The sequence below is a fragment of the Cimex lectularius genome, unplaced genomic scaffold (assembly GCF_000648675.2).
Source record: "Cimex lectularius strain Harlan isolate CLEC.00 unplaced genomic scaffold, Clec_2.1 scaffold19, whole genome shotgun sequence".
Classification (NCBI taxonomy): domain Eukaryota; kingdom Metazoa; phylum Arthropoda; class Insecta; order Hemiptera; family Cimicidae; genus Cimex; species Cimex lectularius.
In genome coordinates this window covers 1,372,614-1,397,541 of record NW_019392664.1, presented here as the reverse complement: position 1 = coordinate 1,397,541, position 24,928 = coordinate 1,372,614, and the positions used below count along the sequence as shown (strand labels likewise).

The 24,928-nt window shown below is 34.6% G+C and overlaps 1 protein-coding gene across 2 annotated transcripts in view; it reads left to right on the top strand.

The window, feature by feature from the left end:
* Positions 1–24,928, top strand: part of LOC106662186 (tachykinin-like peptides receptor 86C) — a 166,573-nt gene that overhangs the window by 114,407 nt on the left and 27,238 nt on the right. For both annotated transcript variants that reach the window (XM_014386052.2, XM_014386051.2), the window contains exon 4: positions 19,570–19,783. In XM_014386052.2, coding sequence (XP_014241538.1) covers positions 19,570–19,783 — 214 coding nt within the window. The remainder of the gene's footprint in view (positions 1–19,569; positions 19,784–24,928) is intronic.

Here is a 24,928-nt window from a genome sequence, read left to right as displayed (position 1 = left end):
AATACCTTCGAACTCACTTTTATGCTTGAAGTATTCATTTTATAAAACATTTCCAGTTTGAAAATATCCATAAAATTTGTAATAGCACAACCAGAATCGCATAAGGAAATTTTGTTGCAAAACCTTTCTTCATGTAATTAACTCCCTAATAAAATGTATGGCAAATCAGCTCAGCGTTGAAAGCTAAGAAAAAACAAAGCAAAACTGTAGTAACAGTGCATTTAACTGCCTACAATTTAACCTCATTAATACTAATGTTTCACGGTTTGTTCAAATAATGAAAAGATTAATGCATAGACAATAGTGTTTTTTAATTGGAAATGCTCCGGTACATTCAAAATAAAATTTAAAAACAACTATTACAAGATCTTCAATTAACTATCACCAACTTTCATGGATGGAAAAACAGTCACAAAAACTCACCAAAAAACTCATTAAAAGATAATTGACTAAATATTTCTAGCAACATCCACTTTCTCTCCAATTTAACATTTAATACAGACATTATTTAAATCATTTATGAGTTAACTTTATTTAACCTTTTCCTACCTAATTAAGGATCAAAGGTAGATGTTTAGCACGAAAATTCTACATTTTGACACTAATAAAAATCTTGTTATGATTTTTTGTAATTGCTTTCAGAGAAATTGAAATATTTTTTGTATCCTTTCTTGTTTTATTTACGCATTTATAAAAATCCTTTAGCAATTTAATTATACGAGGAATAGTCTTGATTCAAAAAATTGGTCTTTTTAATTTTTTGGCACTTGCGTTACATTACTGATTTTATCTTTTCCTATAGTAATATTGCTATATATATGCTTGTTCATGCTTGATTCCGTAAAGCAGGGCTTCCCAATCTTTTTAGCCAGCGGGCCCCACTCATTCAAGTTTTTAAAATAAGATATTTATGGTATGAAATAAATTAAAATTTTATAAATTAGCCAGTACATTCCAAATTGATTATGAAAACAAATATTATACTGACATACTTAACGGAATCAATAGGACGGTAAAGTATTCAAAAATAATGATTTGAAAATTAATAACCAATAGATTAACGTGACGTGTGCTGGAGATTAATGTCGGGTTCTTCATCTTCGTTATTTACTTTTGATAACGGAAGATAGAAAATACGGATTCGCATACGTAATTTGTGGCGAATGGGAGTAGAACACGTTTTGCTTGTTCAACGAGTGGTTGAATTATTTGTTTTCCAGACGGAGCCGAAAATCGGGTAAGTATCCGACTCGAAAGTAGATTGCAAGGTGGAGTTTGAAATAACATAACAAACATCCTTACTCACTTGAAGATAAAACTGGTTGGCTTTGTTGATACTGGAAACGGAAAACCAAACCACCCATTCATGGTCTTGCATTGTATATCGATCATTTAACATAGGAAAAACTCCACTTCTTCCTTCTCAACAGATTCAACCTAAAATTGAATTCATTAGATTTCGTGGTCCGATTGACCAAATAACGTCTTTCAATTAATTAATCTTTATGTAAGGTATTGGTTGAGATAAAAAATGGCAAAAAGGAGGAAAATTCGAAAGGTTGGGTTGAGATGGGTAGTTAGTGCCCGAGTGGGTCGAAGTCACGATAGCTCAAGTGGTAGAGCAGCGGCGTATTTAGCCGAAGGTCGTTGGTTCGAATCTAGCTCGTGACACTGACTTCTTTATCTCAACCAATACCTTACATAAAGATCAATTATTTGAAAGATGTTATTTGGTCAATCAGACCACGAAATCTAATGAATTTAATAATTTAAATGAAGTATATCTTCACTAATGCTCTCCATGGCCATTTCATTTGTCGCCGAGAATCAAATAGATTACATGGCATTTGAAAAATGGCAAAAGGGAGGCAAGTATTTAGCCGAAGGTCGTGGGTTCGAATTCCTGTTTTTTTTGTTTTTTTTTAATTTCAACCAATACCTTACATAAAGACTAAAACTGATTTTTTCTTTTGAAGGCGGGAACTTTGTCATTAGAATCTAAAGTTGTGATGCACTTCCCATGCAAAGAAAGACTCATCTCTTTCATTTTAATGATAATATCTGACAAGTGCGTCCGATTTTGCCATTCCTCAACACGGAAAACGTGGTCCAATTTGACATTTCTGTCCATCAACCGAGATAAGACTTCAGAACGTTTTTTTTTATACTAGAGTTCGCAAAGGCAGAGGTTGTATCAACCCTCAGGGTGCCGGTGTTTTTTTATAAAAAAACCCTCTATTTGTAAATATGTCGGGTTCGAATGCAGGGCCGACGGATTCGAACTCGGGACCTTTACCTTACAATGATGCGCGAACATAATTCATAAATCGTAAGCAGGGATTGATGACGGCTTCCCGTATCATTACAGTATTGAGAAAAGTCTCGACGTCAATGGACGCGACTTGATATAATTAATCATTTGAACAAAATCGATATTGAATGACAATTAATTATTTATTAGTTACACAACTAATTAGCTATACAAAGAAATAGTATTCTCTCGCCATATATATNATATATGATTGATTGTGATTCAATATCGATTTTGTTCAGATGTTTAATTATATCAAATCGCGGCCATTGACGTCGAGACTTTTCTAGTTATTAGTAAATAACAAAATATAGTAAATAACTATAGTAAATAACTTAGTATAATTAGTATATATATATATTGCTCTTATTATCATATTATTGGCTCTTAATGAATTTGAATTTTGAACATGAAGTAGGATAACTACCAAAAAACCTTTTGATATTTGAAACCGTATGTAAGTATTTTTTTATGCATGATTATCTTTCGTTTTAAAACTACTTTTTTGTTTAATATAACAACAAAAAAATGACGCCCACCGTGGTCACGCTGCGGAATGGCGATTTTTCTGATCCATTTCTCTGCTATTTTTTTCCTTGGCAAAAACCGTTTTTTCGCCTTTGTAATAATGTTATTTATGGAATGACAAAGCAACCTATCTATTCGAGAAACCCGGTACGACCCTTTCTGTCATCCTGTCTTCGTATACCTTCCACGCTACTGTTTAGATATCCTTAATGATATATCGCTGAGCGATCAAAGCATATCGTGTTCCTTCCTGGAATTTCGATGAGAGAGAAACTCGTTAAGTACATATGTTTGCCTGACGTTATTCACTGAGATTATAATTTATCTACAATTTTTTTCAAAGTAAGTGTTCGCTGAGAAATAGAACTTGTCAATCAACGGTGAAGAAAACACAGAACATATATTTAAAAAATAGCAGAAATATACTCAGACAAATACTGTTCAAAAGAAATACGACTTATCATGCTGAATTCACAAAGAAAGTGACAAATGGAAGAAAGGAAAATATGAGGCGGATGAAAATCTTGCGGGAGTTAAGGAGAGATTAACTGTCAGTACCGGTTAATTTTTCGCTCGACGTCTTGCCCGCAATACAACATAAATCACTAATTGGATTTTTTGTTGCCTTCAAATAAAGTTGAAGCCGCTAACTTTGGAGTTTCAGTTGCGTTCCGAGTTTCCAATATAAAGTGTAATCTCGAAATTCGTTTTAACCTTTCATTTCGTTCGCTTTTAATTTAAAATTTTACTCAGTTGGCAGAAGATATTATAGTTTGTTTTTTTTTGTTTGTTAAATATACCTCTCTTTTGGTTGTTTTCTGTAGTAAATGAGGCTTATTTTATTCCCTGATCTTTAACAGGAGCAATGAGAACATGTCTTATAATTAGCATGGAAAAAGTACAGAAATTAATCCCCCTACACCACATGGTAATAAGGACAGCGCAGAAAACCATCATTAATATTATCAATGAGAAACCTCCAACAGGAATAAAACTAAAATGTAGAAACAGCAACAAACTATGAGAAGACCATCCGATACTCAAAAAAAATGGGAACGAGAGGGAAACACCTTCTTTAAGAATGGCACCATCCTTTGGTACACAGATGGATCTAGAACACAAGGTACGGGGGCAGTAGTATTTGGACCTGGAACCAAATATTCAGAACCCATGGGAAAATACACCAGTATTTTCCAAGCTGAGATTCATGCAATCGAAAGATGTACCCAACTCAACCTAAGTAAAGGGTACAAAAACAAGAATATAGCTATCATGTCAGATAGCCAAGAAACCATCAAAGCACTAAGCTCAAATATCATTTGTTCAAGGATGGTGCTGAACTGCAAAACCAAATTAAACATCTTAGGTACGCAGGACAAAGTCAGTCTCTGCTGGGTCCCAGGACAATGGAGAAGAAGGCAACGAAAAAGCGGACACCCTTGCAAGGCAAGGCTACACCGCTGACAGGACCTGAATCCTTCTGTTGCATAGCAACCCACACTATTAACGAGTATCGCAGACAGAAGGACAAAAAGAAAATGAAGGAACAATGGAATTCCTCATTGGATCCAAGAATCTCCTAACAAATTTTGGAAGAAAAGACTTTACAGAATGTGTTAAGGGAAGAAGGAACAAACTGCGAATCCTAATAGGATTCTTAACAGGACACTGCAAGTTAATTGGAACTTAAAGAAAATTGGAATAATCCAAGACGGCACATGCAGATTCTGCAAAGAAACAGAAGAGAAACCAACACTACTAAAAACTGCGGAGCTACACTAGACCGCAGGAGGAAGTGTTTTGGGATGTACAATGTGACCATAAAAGCTTCAACCATTAAAACCGGGCCTATTAATCAAGTTTCTTGATGAAGTAGGACTCACCGATGTGCTTTAGGCAGAGTACGGTGAATATAAAGCTCTTAAAGGGCGCAGTATAATATACCCTGAAAATTACATCTTCTTAGATGTTCTTATCTGACAAGCCCTTTCGCTCACATGCCATTTATTTCGATCGGTTCGCTCAATAATAAATCAAAGTGCTGGTTGATCCTTGAAGAGGCGAACCATAAACCACGGTTCCGGGTCGATAAAACACTTTTTTTTATATCAATGTTTCAATGTTAAAACAGCATCATACCAAATGGAGATTTTTTACCGTTGTGGCGATTCGTCTTTCTGGATGAAATACTAACAGTCGCTTTTGTATACTTTTAGAAGAGTCCCCTGTAATGTAAATAAAGCCTCTATTCTACATGGAAATTAGTCAGCGTTGTATTTCCACTTTCCCGACAGCAAATAACAAACGAGAAATATAAAGAAATATACTAATATTTACAAACGTGATGTTACAAACTCTAATTTTTTGTATAAGCCCATGGTTTAAATAAATACAATAAAAATAATTATATATCGGACAATTTAAAATCTCTCACTTAAACATTTCAAATGACATCAATGTAATATGATTAATACGTGGTACCATACCAATTGCAGATTTTCCGAGATAAATGATTTAAATATCAACAAGTAAACACACACCGGAAAATGACTTGCAGCTTTTTTAAAGTTGGTCTTAAGCCTAAGCTGCTTCATAACCGGATAAGCCTGAACGCAAGCAATTATAACTGCTTAATCACGGAAATGTTTACTTGGCCTAATTAATACGTCTCGCCGTACGCATGTATAACTTGCGAACATGATTTGCAAGTGCAAACTGTGAAAAAACCGTTCGGACAAAAATTTCCGTTGATATTGTGATACAGAATATATTTAGAAATAATGATCTGAAACATCTCTTATTTCACATCTTAAGAAAAAAACAAAGGTTGCAATGCTGGTAGATATGAAGTTACCAAGGAAAAAAATATTAGAGTAATCGATTTTGAGCTATAGAGCTACAGTACAAAATGTATGGAGCGAGAAGAAGCAGGTTTATAAAAATAAAATATAAAAAATAAAAAAACGGTCTTTACAAACCCCAAGTTAATTTTGGCTCGGAATTGCGTGCTTATAAAAGATTTAACCTACCTTTCTCATCTAGCTGGGAAATGACACTAATTTTGTTATTTTAAATAAGAATCCCATATTTTTATTATACAATTCAATTTCAGAACTTATTTTATGTCACTTTTACTTAAAGAAAATTTTTGAGAGGATCGTCCATTTCAACGAATCCAATGCTCAACGGAAGACGCGTGACGGGGTATGCTTTTTGTAACAAAAAGATGGCCGTCCATATTTATTTCGACGACGATTAGCATTACAACATTAATTTAGGATAAGAATCGTCTCAAAATAGAGTAGGAATCCTGGAGTTGCTTTTACGCTTAGCTTATATTAATTTTTTTTAAAGAACTCTTTACAAAAGAGGACTTTTTAATCATCATGGAGTCTATTTTATTTTTAAAATGACTTTCAGACTTTATTATGTATTTTTGCAGATTTAACCATTTATTAAAATTAATGTTTATAACAAATGCTCAAATACGCTCCCTGGGCAAATAGGCACAGTATAAAAATCCCGGTATAAAATAAAATTATTAAAAAAAGTTTCGTTATAATTCACAATGTTACTATTCGATCTTGTAATCAACTTTTGTTATAATTAATCTATCACCCTCGCAGCTCAGCAAATCGACCTATTTTCAAGGATGTGTGACGTAATGATATATGTTTGACAAATAACCTTATGAGCTTTTTAGGGTTCTTCGAGAGTTTTATCGAAGAGGAATGATCGACCAAGGTCACTTCTCCAAAATTTATTTTATATATAAAATCTTCATATTTTAATGCCATGAGCCATTAGTCTCAAAATTCAAATAATGCCGTTCACAAGAATTTTAAAATCCCATTTATCCAAAATACAATTCCCAAAAAAATTTACCATTTTTACGCCAATTACATTGGCGTAAAGGTCCATGTTTTCGTTGATATGCTGCCCACAATCCCTTGCTCCCTAACTTCTAAAAGGGCGGATAAGGGCTGCTACCCTCGTAGCTTACTTCCGTCGTAACTTTCTCATGCTCCCGAGAGGAACATCTTTGCTTCCGTGCTTTCGTTTTCTTACTTTCGTGGGTAAAACCTTACTTTAAGACTTAAAAGTTATATTCAGTTTAATTTGCTTTTAATTTAAAATCATTGGAGTGAAATCAGCCAGCTGCCGATAGAAAAGTTTCGGATTGAACCTAGCAGGTATCGTAGTAATCTAAGCCATCATATTATTCAGGGCTTTGGTTATGTTGAGGGTTTAGAAGGACATAAAGTTCCCAAATTCTCGGTCCTGAAAAAAACAATGAGGATCTTTAACGTCCGTAACTAGCCGTTTGGCCATACCGGACTATTTTACCATTTTAGGAGTTTAGGAGGACACCTCAGGTATTGGGGTTTTGTTTAATTTTAGTTTATTTAATTATTTTCATTATTTGTTTCGCGACCACATCGGCGCGCGCCCTATTTAACGACGCCTACAACCAAGTTCTACAATAATTTTTCTCATCACCTCCATAGCCTCGCACAAGCTTTGTCCAGGAGAACCCATCCCTTCCATCCCATAAGGCATCTCATTAGGAAATGGCCCGTGACCTCCGTTCTGAGGAATAGGAAGTGAAGTTCATTTAGTCAAGTGAGATAATAATTTCTTTTCAATTAATTAAGGCTTTGGTTGAGATAAAAAATTCAGTGTCACGAGAGGGATTTGAACCCACGACCTTCGACTAAATACGCCGTTGCTACACCATTGAGCTATCGTGACTTCGATCCACTCGAACACTAACTTCCCATCCCAACCCCACCTTTTGAATTTTCCCTCATTTGGGTTGGGATGGAAAGTTAGTGTCCGAGTGGATCGAAGTCACGACAGCTCAAGTGGTAGAGCAGCGGCGTATAAAGCCGAAGGTCGTGAGTTCGAATCCCGCTCGTTACACTGACTTTTTTTATCTCAACCGAAGCCTTAATTAATTGAAAAGAATTTATTTGCTCAATCGGACCACGAAACCTAATAGATGAGAGAATAATATTGATTATTTACTCCCCTCAATGTAAATATATAAGAAATAGCTGTAAATATTTATATGTATCACCAAATCACCTATTGTAATCAAAAATTGTAGTTTGTAAAATATTGATATATATATGAATAGAAGAATTCTTTGATGAGGTGTAAAAATAGTCTTTATTTAATGGCTCTTATATGATTACACCGAGCTTTAGACAATAATTAATAAAGCGAATCATTTTCAAGTACTAGAGCATTTTTTCAAATTTGTGTTGATAATGATGATAACTTGGTGGAGGGTTAATGTTCCCTAAACACTGCAGCCATTCGGCTATTTTCCTAGATCCTTAGTTCAGTCTTTCGATCGATTCGATCCTTCTTTTAAGGAGTACTAGGTCGTTGAATGTCGTTGCTACGGCCAACTGCGGCCCTGGAAGTTTTGTTAAACCTCCCACCACTTCAAATTTCAATCCAAGGAGAAGCCAGAGCAGCAGCCCACAGGATCATAAATGGACAACCATCTGCTAAGATAGGCCATATGAATAAACAATGGAAACTGAGGGAGGAGATACAGACAGATGTCATTCCTATGCCAGCTGATGCCATTACTCTTGCCACTACTACTTTAAGTACAACTTAAACCAGAAGTACAAAGTACTGATACTAGAACGGGAAGAATGGGACTAAAGGCAAATTCCTACTGGTGTACTCACGGCTCCAAAAACGACAAGGCTACGGGAGCTTTGGGATGAACCCCAAGACCGAACTGGCGGTAACCCTAGGCAACTATGCTACAGTTTTCCAGTCTGAAATTATGGCGATCGAATAATGTGCCAGAGAAATAAAAAGGCTAGTTATACATTCCCGGAAGATAGCCATTTTCTTAACAGCCAGGCAGCTCTCAGGGCCTTAGCCTCATGCGAGGCGAAGTCAAAGACTGGTTGGAAATGCATGTAGGCCCTGACGACCTGACCCTGGCATGGGTCCCTGGACATTCGGGGCATAGAGGCAACAAAAAGGTTGACATGCTGACAAAAAAGTGAGTGCCCAGAATCTTACTGAGGCCTAGCAGCCTGCCACAAAAGAGACACATCTTAAAATGGATCCTTAATGAGTCCAAAACCTGTTGGAACAATACCACAGATATGAGGCACGCGAAGAGATTCATAGAAGGACCATCCGCAAAGCTTACAAAAGAACTACTGGAAGGCAACCGCAACCGAACCAGGATTCTGGTTGGACTCCTGACGGGGCACTGCCACTTAAGAAAGCACATGCAATGGATAGGAGTACAGACACTGCAGATACTGCCAGGAAGAGGAGGAGAACGCAGAACACATTTTATCTTTCTGTGAAGGTCTATGTAGGTGCAGGTTCTTGCAACTAGGACAAGAAAAAACACAAGCAAGATCCTACAACAAGGAACCGCTGGCAAAGCTGTGGAGGCTGGTTAATAGCCTGAAGCTGGCCAGTGAGTCATAATTAACAGAGGAGCACAATATATTTTTTTAGGTCGAGGTGTAGTAGGCCTTGTGGCCTCCTCTCTTATCCCTATCCCTAGCGTAAGTTTCAAGTCAAGCGCCCCTAGAGTTAATACATTTCTCCTTTTGGCTCTTTTGGAAATTGGATCTGTTCTGTGATGGAGCATTCTGTGTTTGTTTTTGTTATCCCAAGAATAGGTTTTTGGTTTATGTATGGTCTCGCAGATCCTCTACTGGCCAGTTGTCCACCTTTTTCTTACGCAAACTTCCTTTGTATCCTGGTACCCAAGATATCATCAGGTATTTACCCAGGATTTGGAAATTTCGGATTCATTAACTGACTAGTTATGTGATTTTTTACATGCTAATCCTGCTTCGCTATCTGATATTATGAGGATATTTTTGCCAGTGTAACCTCTTTTAAAATTTTCTAGGGAACAAGCATCGATCGCATGTAATTCAGTTTGAAAGACCGAGGTGTCCCTAATGTGTTTGATTGCTCGTGTTTCGGGGCTTGTACAAATTTGTGTTACAAAGTTCATTAAATCCTTGTAACAAAACAAACAAGCAGCTTAGTTCCTGGATAATATGCCAGAATTCTTTTGTACAATCTGATAAATAAAGACAGAATTGGTTCATGAGTTTCACTGCTCAAAAAATGTTCCGAGGAGATACACCGAGTCATTTTATCAAATAATTGAAAACTGATCTCACTAAGGCCTCTTTATATGCACAAATCAAACTTCAGACAAATCAATTTTAATATATTAATGAAACCAGTTAATGAAATAATTAATAGCGATTTCAAAATATAAAGAATCATAATTTTTTTCATATCACGTTCAAACGTCATCCTAATACTATTTAATTTATATTTATTTAAATTCTTCTGCACTTATAATTGGGACAGGTGTTTGAAAGATTTTTTAATAAAACATCTTTTTTCAAAAGCATCAACGAGACTATAAATTGATTCGCATTTACTCAGTTGTATAATAGAGTAGAAATTCTAGTCAAAACTACCTTGCTTTCAATTGACGAGTTACTTATGTTCGCAATATTCAGAATATATTTAATAAATAGACAAATTTGATTAATATTCAACTGTCGCGAGAATAACCATGAATACAGATAAATGAAAAGTCATCTCTGGTCTTTGATTTATTTTACCTTTTAGCCCGATATTCAAGAGCTAGCTGTACTTATTCGACGAAGGTGAATTTATTGTGATTTATTTCCCTGTTTATCTATTTTGACGTCTTGAAAATTTTAAACTTTTATGTTTTATTTTGTAAATGAATCATAATATGATTACTTGGCGTAAATTGTTCGTTTTTTACTGTTAACAATGTAGTTCCGGATGGTAGTTTATGATTCATGCCAGATATTAACGCTTGTGATAAAGCATTAAATGATTTTAAACTTAGCTCGGATTTATGTTTTTCCAAATTATTGCCTAAGTATATCTAAGTTTATGACTTTTTTATGTCAAAGAAACATTTTAGTACATCATGAAATGTAAGATGATTATATATATATGACTTTTTGTATTCAATCACACCCAAAATTACCGCAAAACCTGTTTCTTTAATCTCTTAATATTTCTGATTAAGAGTTCATTTATGATTCAGAAGTATTCAAGGATTAATATATAGGATTTATATAATTAGTAGTATAAGTAGAAGCATATAAAATAATTACAAATTTAGTATTCAAGGATTGTTTATGACAGGTAGTTGTCTCTTTATTTCATTTTAAATGTTATGGTTTAAATAATTCTCAACTGATTGATATTTCTATTTAGCCCCATAGCCTACAAGTAGGCATATTTTTTTGCACAGTTTGCCGTTTTCATTTAGGTTTTTCCAACTTATTAAGAAAAATCTTTGAAAAACAATTTTCGAAACGTCGTAAAATCGTGAACTTTATTTAAAAATACTTTCACATAATGAAAAAAAAGCCAGACAAAAACAATGAATAATTTATTTGTTAAAGGCCAAGTTTGTTCCATTACATGCGGTTTGTTTTGTTCTCACGTCCTGTCAACATTTTTGTAGGACAGTGGATAAGTTTTAAAGTTAGCACTATTTTCCTTGAAAAATCAGAAACATTTGGAAGGCGAAAAGTTTATGCAAGTATTTTATTTTTTGATTTTCAAAAAAAATTTCATTCAGCTGTATATTATTATTAATAAAATGGAGTTCGTGGTGGAATAAATGTAAATATATGTACAATAATAAATATATATAATTTATATAAATGGAATAAATAAAGAAGTAAATTACAAAATTTTATATTGTGGATCAAGTTGATAATTTGATCATTTTTATATTATTTTTAGATTAAATAATCCGTTCGGAAAAAGTTGAATACCTGAAGAACTTTGTCGTGCTTCGACACAAAGCTTTGAGTTTGGGTTTAACATCGCTTGTTCAGGCTTTAGTTTTGAACAGCACCGTTTCCTTCATTTATTATTATATATTACTTTATATTATTAACTTATATTTTTACATATAAATTTTCGTTTCATGCTCGGTCACACTATACATTGTCATGAAACATTATTACAGTGTTAGAATTACATAATTCAGAAATCGTGAGATGCGGTCTGGTGTGATGTAGGTTTCAGAAAAACATTTTCTTTATCGTGCCAACGTTTCGATTTTTATTAAGATTACCTTCGGGGCTCAAAGTCTTTCTTTTCTGTGGAATACCATCAGGACTCATGCTACATGATGCATCCAAAGCAATAAGCTCTTTCTTAGTTGTATGTGTAATAGTAACGTGTGGTTATTAGTGGCCGTTAATCGAAGTTATAGAAACGGCCTACACGTCATGTAGACAACCAACATTTCAGATAAGTCGATCGGGTCAGAGGTGTCAGATTATCGCCAGTCAGATATCCAGGACCCAATTAGCCTAGGGGCCAGAGACGATAAAGCCTCCCTTCTTATCATTGCAACCAAACACATCAGCCCTTAGACCAATTAAACTAATTAAACAAATATGTATAAAACCCCTTGCATCTTCTACGAGGGGGCTCACTCTTACTGTTGCATTCTGTCCGTCATAGTGTCGGTTCCACTGTTGTAATCTTTTACAATAAATTTTTTTTTAAAGTCTCTTCCGCAGAGCGGTTATTTAACTTCGATAATTATTCAGAAACCGTGAGATGCGGTCTGGTGTGATGTGGGTTTCAGAAAAACATTTTCTTTATCGTGCCGCGTTTCCATCTTTATTGAAATCATCTTCAGGGCCTGAGATTTACATACATTGTTTACATTTAACAAATATATGAAGGATGTGGAAAAAAGTGAATTTATACAATGCAAAATATATTTTTTCATATTAAATCAAGTATTTCTACTCACTTAAAGTGTTTGTCTTCTGTGTAATTGTGCCATTCTTGCGTGTCGTGTTGACAGTGACAGTGAGATATTGCTGTTTTATGTTTATATATGTTGGATTTTGAAGGGGTGGGGAAGGAAGTCGGTATAGAAAAGACATTTTTGTATAAGACGTCGGCTTCTTTGAGGTGAAAAGAGCCGACGAAGGGATAAAACGTTGGTAATGGTTCGGCCAGATTATCCTTTCAGGATTATATAGAAAGGGATAAATAGGAAAAGGAAAGCTAAATTGTTGAAAAATTAGACTATGTGAAAAATGTTTGATATGTGGAATGTGATGTGATGATATATGTATGTTATCTATATTGAATTTGATTAATGATATTGGCGTAGCTGCGACTGAGTTTACATGTATCTGTTCTGCAATTGATGCTGTGTTTATCTCTGTTGATGTAAACCATTTATAAAAAATTACGTTTATGTTTGCTTTGTTTTGTGTGTAATTATTCAGATATCGTGAGATGCGGTCGGGAGTTTGTGTGTAATATTTTTGGATTGTTGAATTCGAAATTGTGTTTGTGTTCAAAATGGTGGGTAGCGAGTGCTGTAGGATTTTGCTTGGGTTTTTGCAATCATAGTTGTTGATGTTGTTGCTATTTTGCTTTACTCTCTTGTCCAGATGTTGGGATGTAAGACCGATGTAAGTTGCCAGACAGTTTAAACAGTTGATTTTGCAGATTACGTCAGATTTATTTGTTATTGGTGTGGGATCTTTAATTTTGGAAAAAAGTGTTTGAATTGTTTTATAATTTTTGAAAGCTATTTTGAAGTAATCGGACGAGAGAAATGTGTTTAATTTAAGTGATAGGCCTTTCACCTCAAAGAAACCGACGGCTTTATACAAAAATGTCTTTTCTATACCGACTTCCTATACATATATAAACATAAACAGCAATATCTCACTAGCACTCTGAACACCACACGCAAGAATGGCACAATTACACAGAAGACAAACACTTTAAGTGAGTAGAAATACTTTGATTCAATATAAAAAAATATATTTTGCATTGTATAAATTCACTTTTCCACATCCTTCATGTATTTGTTAAATGCAAACAATGTATGTAAATCCCAGGCCTTGAAGATGATCTCAATCTATAAATGGATAAAGAAAATGTTTTTCTGAAACCTACATCACATCAGACCGCATCTCACGATTTCTGAATAATTATCAATTAACGGTCACTAATCACCACACGTTACTATTACACATACAACTAAAAAAAAGCTTATTGTTTTGGATGCTCCATGTAGCATGGGTCCTGATGGTATTCCAAAAAAATTTTTTAAGAAGTGTTGTGATGTCCTCTCCATTCTTTTAAGGAAGTCTTTGAATGAGTCCGTCTTCCCGACTAGATGGGAAATTAATTTTATTACCCCGGTTTTTAAAAAAGGAGATTGTAAAAATATTGAAAATTATCGCCATATCAATGACTATTTGGAGACCGTGAGATGCGGTCTGGGGTAACGTAGAAAAACCTTTTCTTTATCGTGCGCGTTACGAACTTTATTGAGATCATCTTCAGGGCCTGGGATTTATAAACATTGTTTAAATTATACAAATACATGTAAGATGTGAAAAAATGAATTTATATAATGATTGAAATTTTAGACTCAAAGTATTTGTACTCACTCGAAGTGTTTGTTTTCTGTGTAGATGTGTCATTACTGAGTGTCGTGTTGAGAATGCCAATGAGACATTAATTTTTTTGTTTATATACGTTGGATTTTAAAGGAAGTCTGGTGTGCCTTCATCATGAAACAGAAAGCTTCATCTTTTCATGGGTTTATGAAAGGACGCTCCCGTATTACGAACCTAGTTCTCTATAAAGAATAAATTTTAAATAATCTAGAGCTTGGTAAACGTGTTCACTCGGTGTATACGGATTTATCAAAAGCCTTTGAGAGCGTGCATCGTCTCATCCTGGTCAAAAAAAATCCAAACACTAGGTGTGGGCTAAGTTGGGATGGGTAGACTCCTTTTTGTCTGAGAGGTCTTTTGTTGTAAGATTTAGTGAAAGCTTATCGAAACCTGTCCACGTACGATCTGGTGTGACTCAGAGCTCTCATTCTGATCCGATTTTATTTCTTTTATTTTGTAATGACGACACCTCTGTTCTGCTTAATCTTTTATTTTCACCGTTAGCAGACGATTTGAAAATTTATCGCCCTGCCGAATAGATAAATGATGGCATTCTCTTACAAAATTACTCGAGAAGCTTCTGGCATTGGTTTACGCGTAATAATTTCAAACTAAACGAAAATAAATGTAAGGTTTTAATGTTCTCCAGGAAAAAGATTATTCACGAGATTATTTACAATCAATTCGATTATAGTATTGAAGGTTCTCATATCGAGGAGGTCGGATCTCGAACTCGGGGTTGTTTTTAATAAGAATTGTCATTTTCGGGACTACATCCATGCCATTAGGAATAAACCGTTTAAAAATTTAGGATTCGTACTCAGGCGTGCGCAGGCACCAGTGTTGTTTGGTCGCCGGGTTCTTTAGATGGTTCTTACATGATAGAAAGGGTGCAGAGAAAGAACACGAAATTCCTGTTGTGCAAGATATGCAATCACCGGAAGTACCTCTATGAACTTGCTCTAGTAGGCCAAGATTCTCGGGCGGATAGAAGAGTTTTTGCTTCCGTCATGATTCTGCGGAAGATCCTAAATAATTTCATTTACTCCCCGGAGATATTGTCTTATAGTCTATTTAGGGTCCCCCAGCGTCACCTACGGACCGATGAATTATTTGGTATTTCACGGCACAGGACCAACTACGGGTCAGAGTCTTCAATAATCCACAGCCGTGCATAACAAATAAATTCGATATCAGTGCGGACCCCCTTCTCCCCGTCCCTGACTGACATATATATATATATATATATATATATATATATATATATATATACCCCATAAACCCTCAGGGTGTCGTTGTTTTTGAAAAAAGCCCATTTGAAAGTAAGTCGGGTTCGATTGCAGGGCCGCTGGATTCGAACCCCGGACCTTTACCTTACAATGATGGGCGCCGTGTCAACGCCTAACCGTTGCGGCCACTGACTCCCCCAACCTTTTAAGAAAATATAGAACGAGCTTTAAAGTGTAAATGTGGGTTTATTTATTAATTTTATTGTGTTAATTAATAAACATCCATTTATAATGTTGATTTGTTTGTTAAAAGTGTTGGCCCTTCTTTTTTTCTTTATTTTTATTTTTATATTCTTTTTTAATAGTTATATTTTAATGATTGATTTGTTGTGTTGTTGACTGTCCTTGGGTACCTGACCTGTTTGGACTGTAAATAAATAAAAAATAAACTACAGTACAAATATCTTTACAAGGAATTTGTAATTCCATTGATCCTCTTAGCAGTAATCTTTTATTTTAAATTCTTTTAAATAACTTATTTTACATAGGTTATATTAAGTTTTAAACAGTAATAATTTCAAGACTTTCCTAAACTATTTTACGAGAATGTGCAAAAAAGGGAATTTTAGAGAGGGAAAACTCGTCAAGGTTTGGTAAATTAAATTACCATTTGCGATGTTGGCCTTATTAATGATTCACTTTTTTGTTTATAGATATATGTTTCCAAGTGTGAAATTACGTTCTATGAAGTTTGCGCCGATAACAATTAATATTTTTATTTTAATTATTTAGTGTCAAAGCAACGCAATTAAGGAGTTATCGCTTTTCCTGTTTAACTAAATACAGCTATTTAATTCTCTTTTGTTTTTATTTTCTTTTTATATAAAGAAGGATAATGAAATACTGGGCATTAGTATTTTATTATATTGAAATAATAGACAATTCAATTATCTGAGTGACATCATTATTGTTATTATATCGATTATTTTTCAGCTGGTCTTCGTCGATTTTTTTTTAATATTGGCTTTTTAGCAAAAATGAAGGAAATGGCTCCTGGCACATTGGATGACAAAATAAAAATTATGGGTACCTAGTTTTCCATATTAGCTGTCTTTCAGGGATTTTCCTGTTATTTAATTACATGGAATAGAACTGCACAAAAGTCAATTATTAAAATGTGAAAGTCACCAAAATACACGTACGTAAGTCTCCCTGGGTCAATGTGTGCAGTATTGAGTCTCAATTAAATATTGAAAATTACAATAAAATATTACCGACACCAGATAAGCTGATCCTGTCAGTGCTAACAATCTGATAAATCTTACAATTGTGTCTGAAAGCTTTAAATCTTTAAAAGTCATGAAGAGATATTCTCAGTTGGTTCTGTGAAAAGCAAATCATTAGTGAAACGACCAAAGTTTCTTCCGTCAATGTCCAGCAAATTTATTTAAGACACAGAATAGTACTTTATATTAAGTCCATGGAATGGATTACAATCCAATCAAAGGCAAAAGTTGCAAATAAATTAGAAAAATCTAGTGTTATTATAAATTAATTTTTGTCTGGGGAAAAAAAAAAGATTCGTGTGTATTATGTAACAAAATATATTTCCTTTGTGACCATTTTCGTAGATAGAATCTCATGTTCACTTATGAAGTAACGTTCATTTTTCATTAAAAACTTTTAATATTTTTATTTAAACCTTGAATATTTAAATACTAATAATAATCATTTCATTCTTGTTAAAACACCCTTATTCAATTTGACACTTTCAAATATCTTACTGGAATTCGATCAAAGTTCAAAGTAGATTAATTTGTAATTACAAGCCAGCGAATGATCATATAAAATAAGATAAACATAAACACCAATGACTAAGGGTTTTTTTTTCTCATGATGCGCGGCAGACGTCTGTTATATGGTACACAACCCACCGGCTTTACTCCATGTACGTGGGAAGATGTGTGGGCAGAGGGAACAACCAATGAACTTTTGTTAAAACAAATAAAATATACAGGACACTATAATTTTGCACGGATGAATATAGATAAGCAATTTAGATGAAAGGAAATATAATTCTAGATATTATTTTAAAAAATAATATTTTTCTGTACGAATATATTAGTATAAAAATTAAACAGCACAACACTTCTATAAATTTTCACAAAGAATAATACTTCAAAATAAACAAGGACGGAGTGAGTGAGTGAGTGAGTGCGTGCGTGCGTGTGTGTGTGCAAAAGAGTTTGTGTTAAAATAAGGCAAAGATGACATATCAGTGTGGTTAGTCAGTTATTCAGATAGATAAAGCACCGAAGATAGATAGAAAAATAGAGAGAGAGGAGGGGATGGAGATAGAGACGATAGATGGAAGACGTATAGGATGAATTACAGATAAATGGATAGGCGGAGAAATGGAAAAAGAGAAAAAAAGAAAAGACAGAGGGTTTGAGATGACGAAAGAAAGAGTGAAAACGAGTCAATAAAAGTGTGAAAAAAGAAAATCTAACAAAAGAAAGAGATAGAGAAGAGAGAGAGAGAGAGAGAGAGAGAGAGAGAGAGAGAGAGAGAGAGAGAAATAGAGATGACATACGAAGAATGATTACTGAAATATGCAAATAAATAGAGTATTAATGATAGATAGAAAAGAGAGAAGAGAGATGGATGTAGAGACGATAGATGACAGACATATAGAGAGAGAATCACCAGTAAATAAATAGGCTGACAGAGAGAAGAAGAGAGAGAGACAAAAAAAAAGAGTGAGTTTGAGGTCATGAAAGAAAAAGTAAGAAGGAGAGAGTGGGAAAAAGACAGTCTAGAAAAGAAATATTGAGAAACAGAGAGTGAGACGGATAGAAATAAAACATATGTCGAGTAATTAGTGAGATGTGCAGATAGATTGAGCATCAATGATAGATAGAAAAATAGAGAGAGAAGAGGGATCGAAATAGCGATGATAGATGAGAGATGTATAGAGTGAGAATTACAGATAAACAAATGGACTGAAAGAGCGAGAGAGATAATGAAAGAAAGTGAGATGGAAGTCAGTAAAGAAAGATAGTGAGTTTGAGGTCATGAATGAAAGAGAGTGAGTTTCAGAAAAAAAGAAAAAGTGAGAGCGAGAGTATAAAAGAATATCTAAAAGAGTAAGTCTGAGAAAAAAAGAGAAAGAGAGAGATAGAGAGAATGCTACTTTATGGACATATTACAAATAAACGTATCATATCAGCTATCTCAGAACAAACTTAATCTATTGTAATCGATAATTAGAGATAGATAAATAGATAGATAGACATAGATAGAAAGAGAGAGAGAGGCCCAGAGAAAGAGAGAGAGTGCGTAAAATACTAAGGAAGATAGAGTTATGATCGACAAAGGTCATCTCAAAAAAATCTTATTGTTGTCGGGGAATGAGCAATAAATAAATATATAAATAATTAAATAGACATACATTAATAGAAAATAGATAAGGAGAGACAGAGAGAGAGGATGAAAGAGAAAATAAATAGGGAGGTTAAAAATATATAAAAAGAAGGGAGAATAAGGTGTTAAGTGTGAGAGGCAGACAAGCAGGGTGCTTGAAAGATTGGTGTATTGAGATTGTCAGAAAAGATCTTTGCTGTAGCAATATAACCATTGATTTTGCAGATTTAACATTAAGCAAATAATAATAACATCTCATAAATATATACTGAGTAAAATAAATGTTCTATATGCGCAAATATCAAAGGGAAACATTTGAGGAAATAATTGGGAGGAAAGTCTTTATAAAAAGCTCTTTGTTAACACGGTGTCACCAAGTGAATAAAATCAAGCCGTTTTATCCTTTGATATAGGAACGTTTAAACGATGTATAAGGGGAAACAGAAATATTAAACAACGAGGTTTTATATTAAAGATAAACTCGCCAATTGTTTTTGGAGCATTTATGTTATTAGTTTAAATGAAATAGTGATGAAGTTGTGTTCTGTTGTAGCTCATCGAAGAATGAGAACCGTCACCAACTACTTCCTCGTGAACCTCAGCGTCTCAGATCTGCTAATGAGCCTCTTCAATTGCATATTCAACTTCACATTCATGCTGGATTCACACTGGCCATTCGGCGCAGTTTACTGCACCTTCAACAACTTCGTCGCCAACGTCAGCGTGGCAGCATCGGTGTTCACTCTTGTCGCCATCTCCTTGGACAGGTTCTTCATTACATACTTTTACTTATTTTCCTCTATGGATTGGTTTTCAGTTGAATTTCATTTGTAATAAAATAATTGGAGAATATTTATATATTATATAAATATAACTTTATATATGTTTATACAATGTATATAATCACAGTGAATTATATACTTCAAAATATGTAAACTTTTTAAACAAATGTGAACATTATCATTGCGTAAGGCTCAATTGACTCATATCCATCATTGAGACCAAATTTTTTAGATTGAGTTGCGATGAACTTACAATGCCATACAATGACCTTCCAGTGGGACTTAACCAAGGATTCCAATTTCCTACGTCTCTCCTGTTGAGTTTACTGTTTGGGTTCCCATTGCTAACAACAGCGATTGTTATGATCTGGTAATGTTAAAAGTGGAAGAGTTGAAGCAAACCTTAGGCATTCTTAAACAATGCTTAATTAATATGCCTGAAGCATTAAAGCAGATCATCAATTAACGACTCCGCCACCTAAAGAGCGAACCTTACAGCATATAGAAAACATGATTGGGGACGTGGTAACATTGCAATGGCGAAAGCAGGAATTGGACATAGTGAAAACTCAAGAGTGTTCTTTTCTCCGCAATTAAAATTTTTCGCTAAGCCCCTAAAGTCGTGACTTACTAGAACAATAGTGAGTCACGGTTAACAAAGCTTAAAGGGTAATTTGAGCTTCAACACAATAAAACCAAAGGAGATAATTCCGTAATGATGTAGCTTTTGCTTTTTCACCAACTGTTTAATTGTGGTCTTTTGCAGAAAGCAATTCATTCAAATTAAAATTTCGCAAGGTTCATTTTCATAAAATGGCAGCTATTTTAAATTTTATTTTTTACATTTGATTCTATTAAAATATAAATGAGAAAATAAGTAAATATTTCACTGATTATAATATTGTATCTTTTCTCTTTCTACTGCACAGTCTTCATTAATGTTTAATTTTTAAAACCCATCTCAGCTCGCATTTGTTGACCTTTTTGACGCTGTCACCAAGTAGTCTCTAGAGCTATTTTTATAACATATTAAATAATACAATAAATAATAAAATTAAAATTAAAACGTCTAGCCTAATTTATAAAATAATCCGTTAATATAAAAACAAGTTTCACCTACAGGGCTGTATTCAAAAGAGTAACCATCTTCTTTTTCCTGTATTGGATCTTTAACAAAAAAATTATTAATTACAACAATTTTACAAATCTTCTATCTATAGAAACAATTAAATAAAACAAATCCTTACATAAATAAATAATCTGTGTTATTCCTATAGGGCCTAAAACTCACATGTCTGTTTGCCATGTAGGAAAAAGGTTGCTCGATGTGTCCACCTAATTGAAGGGTGGAATACTTTGGCTCCATATAGAGAGTATGCAGAAATATGAGAAACCCGATATGAGAATCGTGCTTGAGCGCGGCAGCGAGTTTCTGGGCCCCCCTGTTCCTCTGTTTTGAGATCTTCTATACTTTACTGGGTGGTAAAAAAGGCCACCCTTAATATTATCTCTTTGATGATCATCCATTGATTTCCTTATAACAATATTTGATCGGTTTTAATGGATTAAAGGTAAATAAATCACAAATAAAATCTCCCACTTGGGTTAACAATGAGATTTTGTAAATAAATCTTTGAATAATCTCCCTCTCTCACTCACTTTCTCTCTCTTTTTTTAATGCTTCTTTCTAACGTTTCCGGCGATTTGATTGTTTTATATTTGAGGTCTCCTGAAGGTCAAAAGCGGGTTTGGAGAAGATCAGGAGAGCTATATATCCCCAATATTTTCACTCTGCAAAGCTCTGGAGGTGGTTGTGTCATAGTTTGGGCAGGCATTTCTATGGAAGGTAGCACAAATTTGAACTTCATCAAGGGGTTTCCTTACAACTGCGCGATACATTGAAGACGTGTTATCAGAAGAAGTTGTTCCTTATCTGCCTCTAATTGGCGACGTTTTTATTTTTATGCATGTCAATGCCCCACACAGCTATGATTTGAGGTGACTATTTGGAACGGGCTTCAATTCAATGTTTGGGGTGGCCAGCATGTTTTCCCCTACTTAAACCTATCGAACACCTTGGGGACGAGTTGTCAAAAAGGGTAAAAAGTCGCCGAGTGATGCCAAAGCATATGCAGGAATGAAGATGAACGGCGCTGTTGGAAGAGCTTGAAAATATTCCACCACTACATACAAAACCTCATAAAATCGATGCAAGCTGAATGTAAGCGGTGATCAACGCAAGAGGAAGAAAAACTCCGTACTGAATTGAATATTTTCTTCATTGTTTCCGTAGAAAAATGTTTGGTATAATTGTTTTATTCCGTTTAATTTTTTTAACTATATCTTACATTTTTCTTTAAAACTATTCAGTAAACAACAAAAACTAAAAATTGTAACGATTGCAAATATTTACTTAAAAAACGAGAGTGGCCACTTTTGTTGCCGCTCATTGTAGTAGTGATGTGAGTATTCTTTCGTGTCCCTAGCGCATGTTAAAAAGTGAATGTATTTATTAGCGTGAATGTGTAATGTGTGAGAGTCTATGGCGAATTATCGAGTACCCCATCGACCCTCAATTAGGTAGTTGCAATATATCTAAAGGGTGATGGAGGAATATCGAATACCTAACTGTGTAAATGGTATGTAAATATGAAAAAATGTATTTAAGAGTAAGTGAGAGTGTGAATGTGTTCAGGCACTGATTTCCCTGGGGACTGAAATGACCTAGCTGTCCCTGGAGCCCAACCTCGGCGGCAGGACGGACATGACCAAGGATGACCTCGGACTGCCAACACCCGAGGTTGTGCTGTAGGTGCTGTTAACAACTAGGTCATTTTAGCCCAAAACGAAATCAGTCTCAATATCTAAACCCACTCACTCCTAAATATTGTACATTCTTTCCAATTTATATACCATTCACTAAGTTAGGGTGATGGAGTACTTGATATTCCTTAAATATTATACAACTAACCTAAATGAGGGTCGACCCTTCAATTTGGATGTACACATTGAGCAACCTACATGCGGGGCACATACTTGGGCTTAGACCCAAAAGTAAATGTCCGTGTGTCAACCTCGCATGGCCTATACTTAATCGGGTGAGGATGATCGTTCTTCTGAGAGTCAGATCCTCCGACGGCCATCTCGATAATGTTCTTGATACGTGTGAGCTTCTTTGCCGATCCGCCCCATCTTTTATCATTGTATCTGTTGTCTTTTATTTGTTTTCTATTAACATTCTTTTTATTATAAAAACGTTCTACGTATAAAGAAAATACTAGCTAAAATATGCTCCAAAAATTAAACATCCGATTAAGGTTTTCTTGTTTAATGTGATGTTTTTACGAGTACGTTTCTTTTAAAGATTGGCTGTAAATCTGAAAGTAAAACTTTACGATACACTTTCACGAATTACACTCGGTTTGACGTTAAAAATGCGTTATTTACCCCGTAGGTACCGTCAGGAATTTCGATCAAAATTCCCAACTTTGATACGTGATATTTTTATTTCACACTATTAATTTTCAATATCGAATCTCGAGATTGAAAATTGACAATAACCAGAAAATATATTTTATGTTGCTCACACAAAGTATGGTGTCCACAGCGAATTACAATTTCCGCCTACAAAGGGTTGTATTCGAAGTGAGCTTACCTCTACCCATTTCCTTTATCACGGACCCTTTTACATAAAAGATCTTTATATTGTAGGGCTACACGAGATGTTTTACGTGCTTCGGAATCAACTTTTATTATTTAATTAGTTAAATTTACATCACGATCCAGTAGCGATTACAACGAGAAGAGCACTTTTTCTTCTAGCGTTTTAAACAAGCAAAAAAAACTCTTTTGTAAATTTTCAAACAACCTTTAAAATTGTTTTGATTGTTTAAATAAAACTTTGAAAAGGTTGAGATCGGAACTTGAGGAGTGAGGAAAAACATCAAGGCTGCCAGTGATTGCTGAAATCTGCTACGCGATCCTCCTAATGATTTACAAAGCTGAGTAATATTTAGCAGTTATACTTTCAAGTTTCAAGGGATCTTGTTGCTCCAAAACCCTAGGAAACTGGAAATCAATAACACTATAAATAAATATAATGTGTAATTCAATCAATTAATCTTTTATGTAAGGTATTGGTTGAGATGAAAAAGTCAATGTCACGATCGGGATTCGAACCCACGACCTTCGGCTAAATACGCCGCTGCTCTACCACTTGAGCTTTCGTGACTTCGATCCACTCGGACACTAACTTCCCAACTCAACCCAACCTTTCGAATTTTCCCTCGTTTTGCCACTTTTTCATTTTTGCCATTTAATAAGTAACTTCACTAACACCTCCCCGTGGCCACATCATATGTCGCCGAGAATCGAATCCTGATTAAACGACATTTGAAAAATGGCAAAAAGGAGGGAAAATTCGAAAGGTTATAGGTTGAGTTGGGAAGTTAGTGTCCGAGTGGATGGAAGTCACGATAGCTCAAGTGGTGAGCAGCGGCGTATTTAGCCGTGAGTTCGAATCCCGCTCGTGACACTGACTTTTTAATTTCACTCACTACCTTACATAAAAGATTAATTAATTGAAAGATATTATTTGGTCAATGGGACTACGAAAACTAGTAAATATAATGTATAATACTTATACATATAATAAATTAATAAATGGAAATGGTAATTTTACTTTTATTAGCACTGTGTCAACTCGACGTGCATTGCAGAGGTTCAGGTACAACTAGTGCTACTACTAGTGCATAAACTTACACAACTCCTTCACAAAAAGTGATGACAAAAATATACTGTTTATTTTACCATTTATAAATTAGCCAAGAGACTTTTACAATTTATCAAAAATGACAGACAAAATTAATATCTCGTTTGTTTAAAATCTTCTTAAAGGAGAAAAAGCTTCTTGCAAACTATGATTAATAATGTTTGACCTCATGTTTCATCTCAGCGTGGTAAACGAATAAATTGCTCCTTTTAATGGGAAAAATATGGACTGGCGTCAAACCCATGCCACTCCACTTACCTTACAAGATTCTGAATTGATGAAAGAAATTAATCGCGTCTGAGAAGGTTTTCAAAATTAATCTCCCGTTTCAATTAGCTGTAACATATTTTGATAAAATG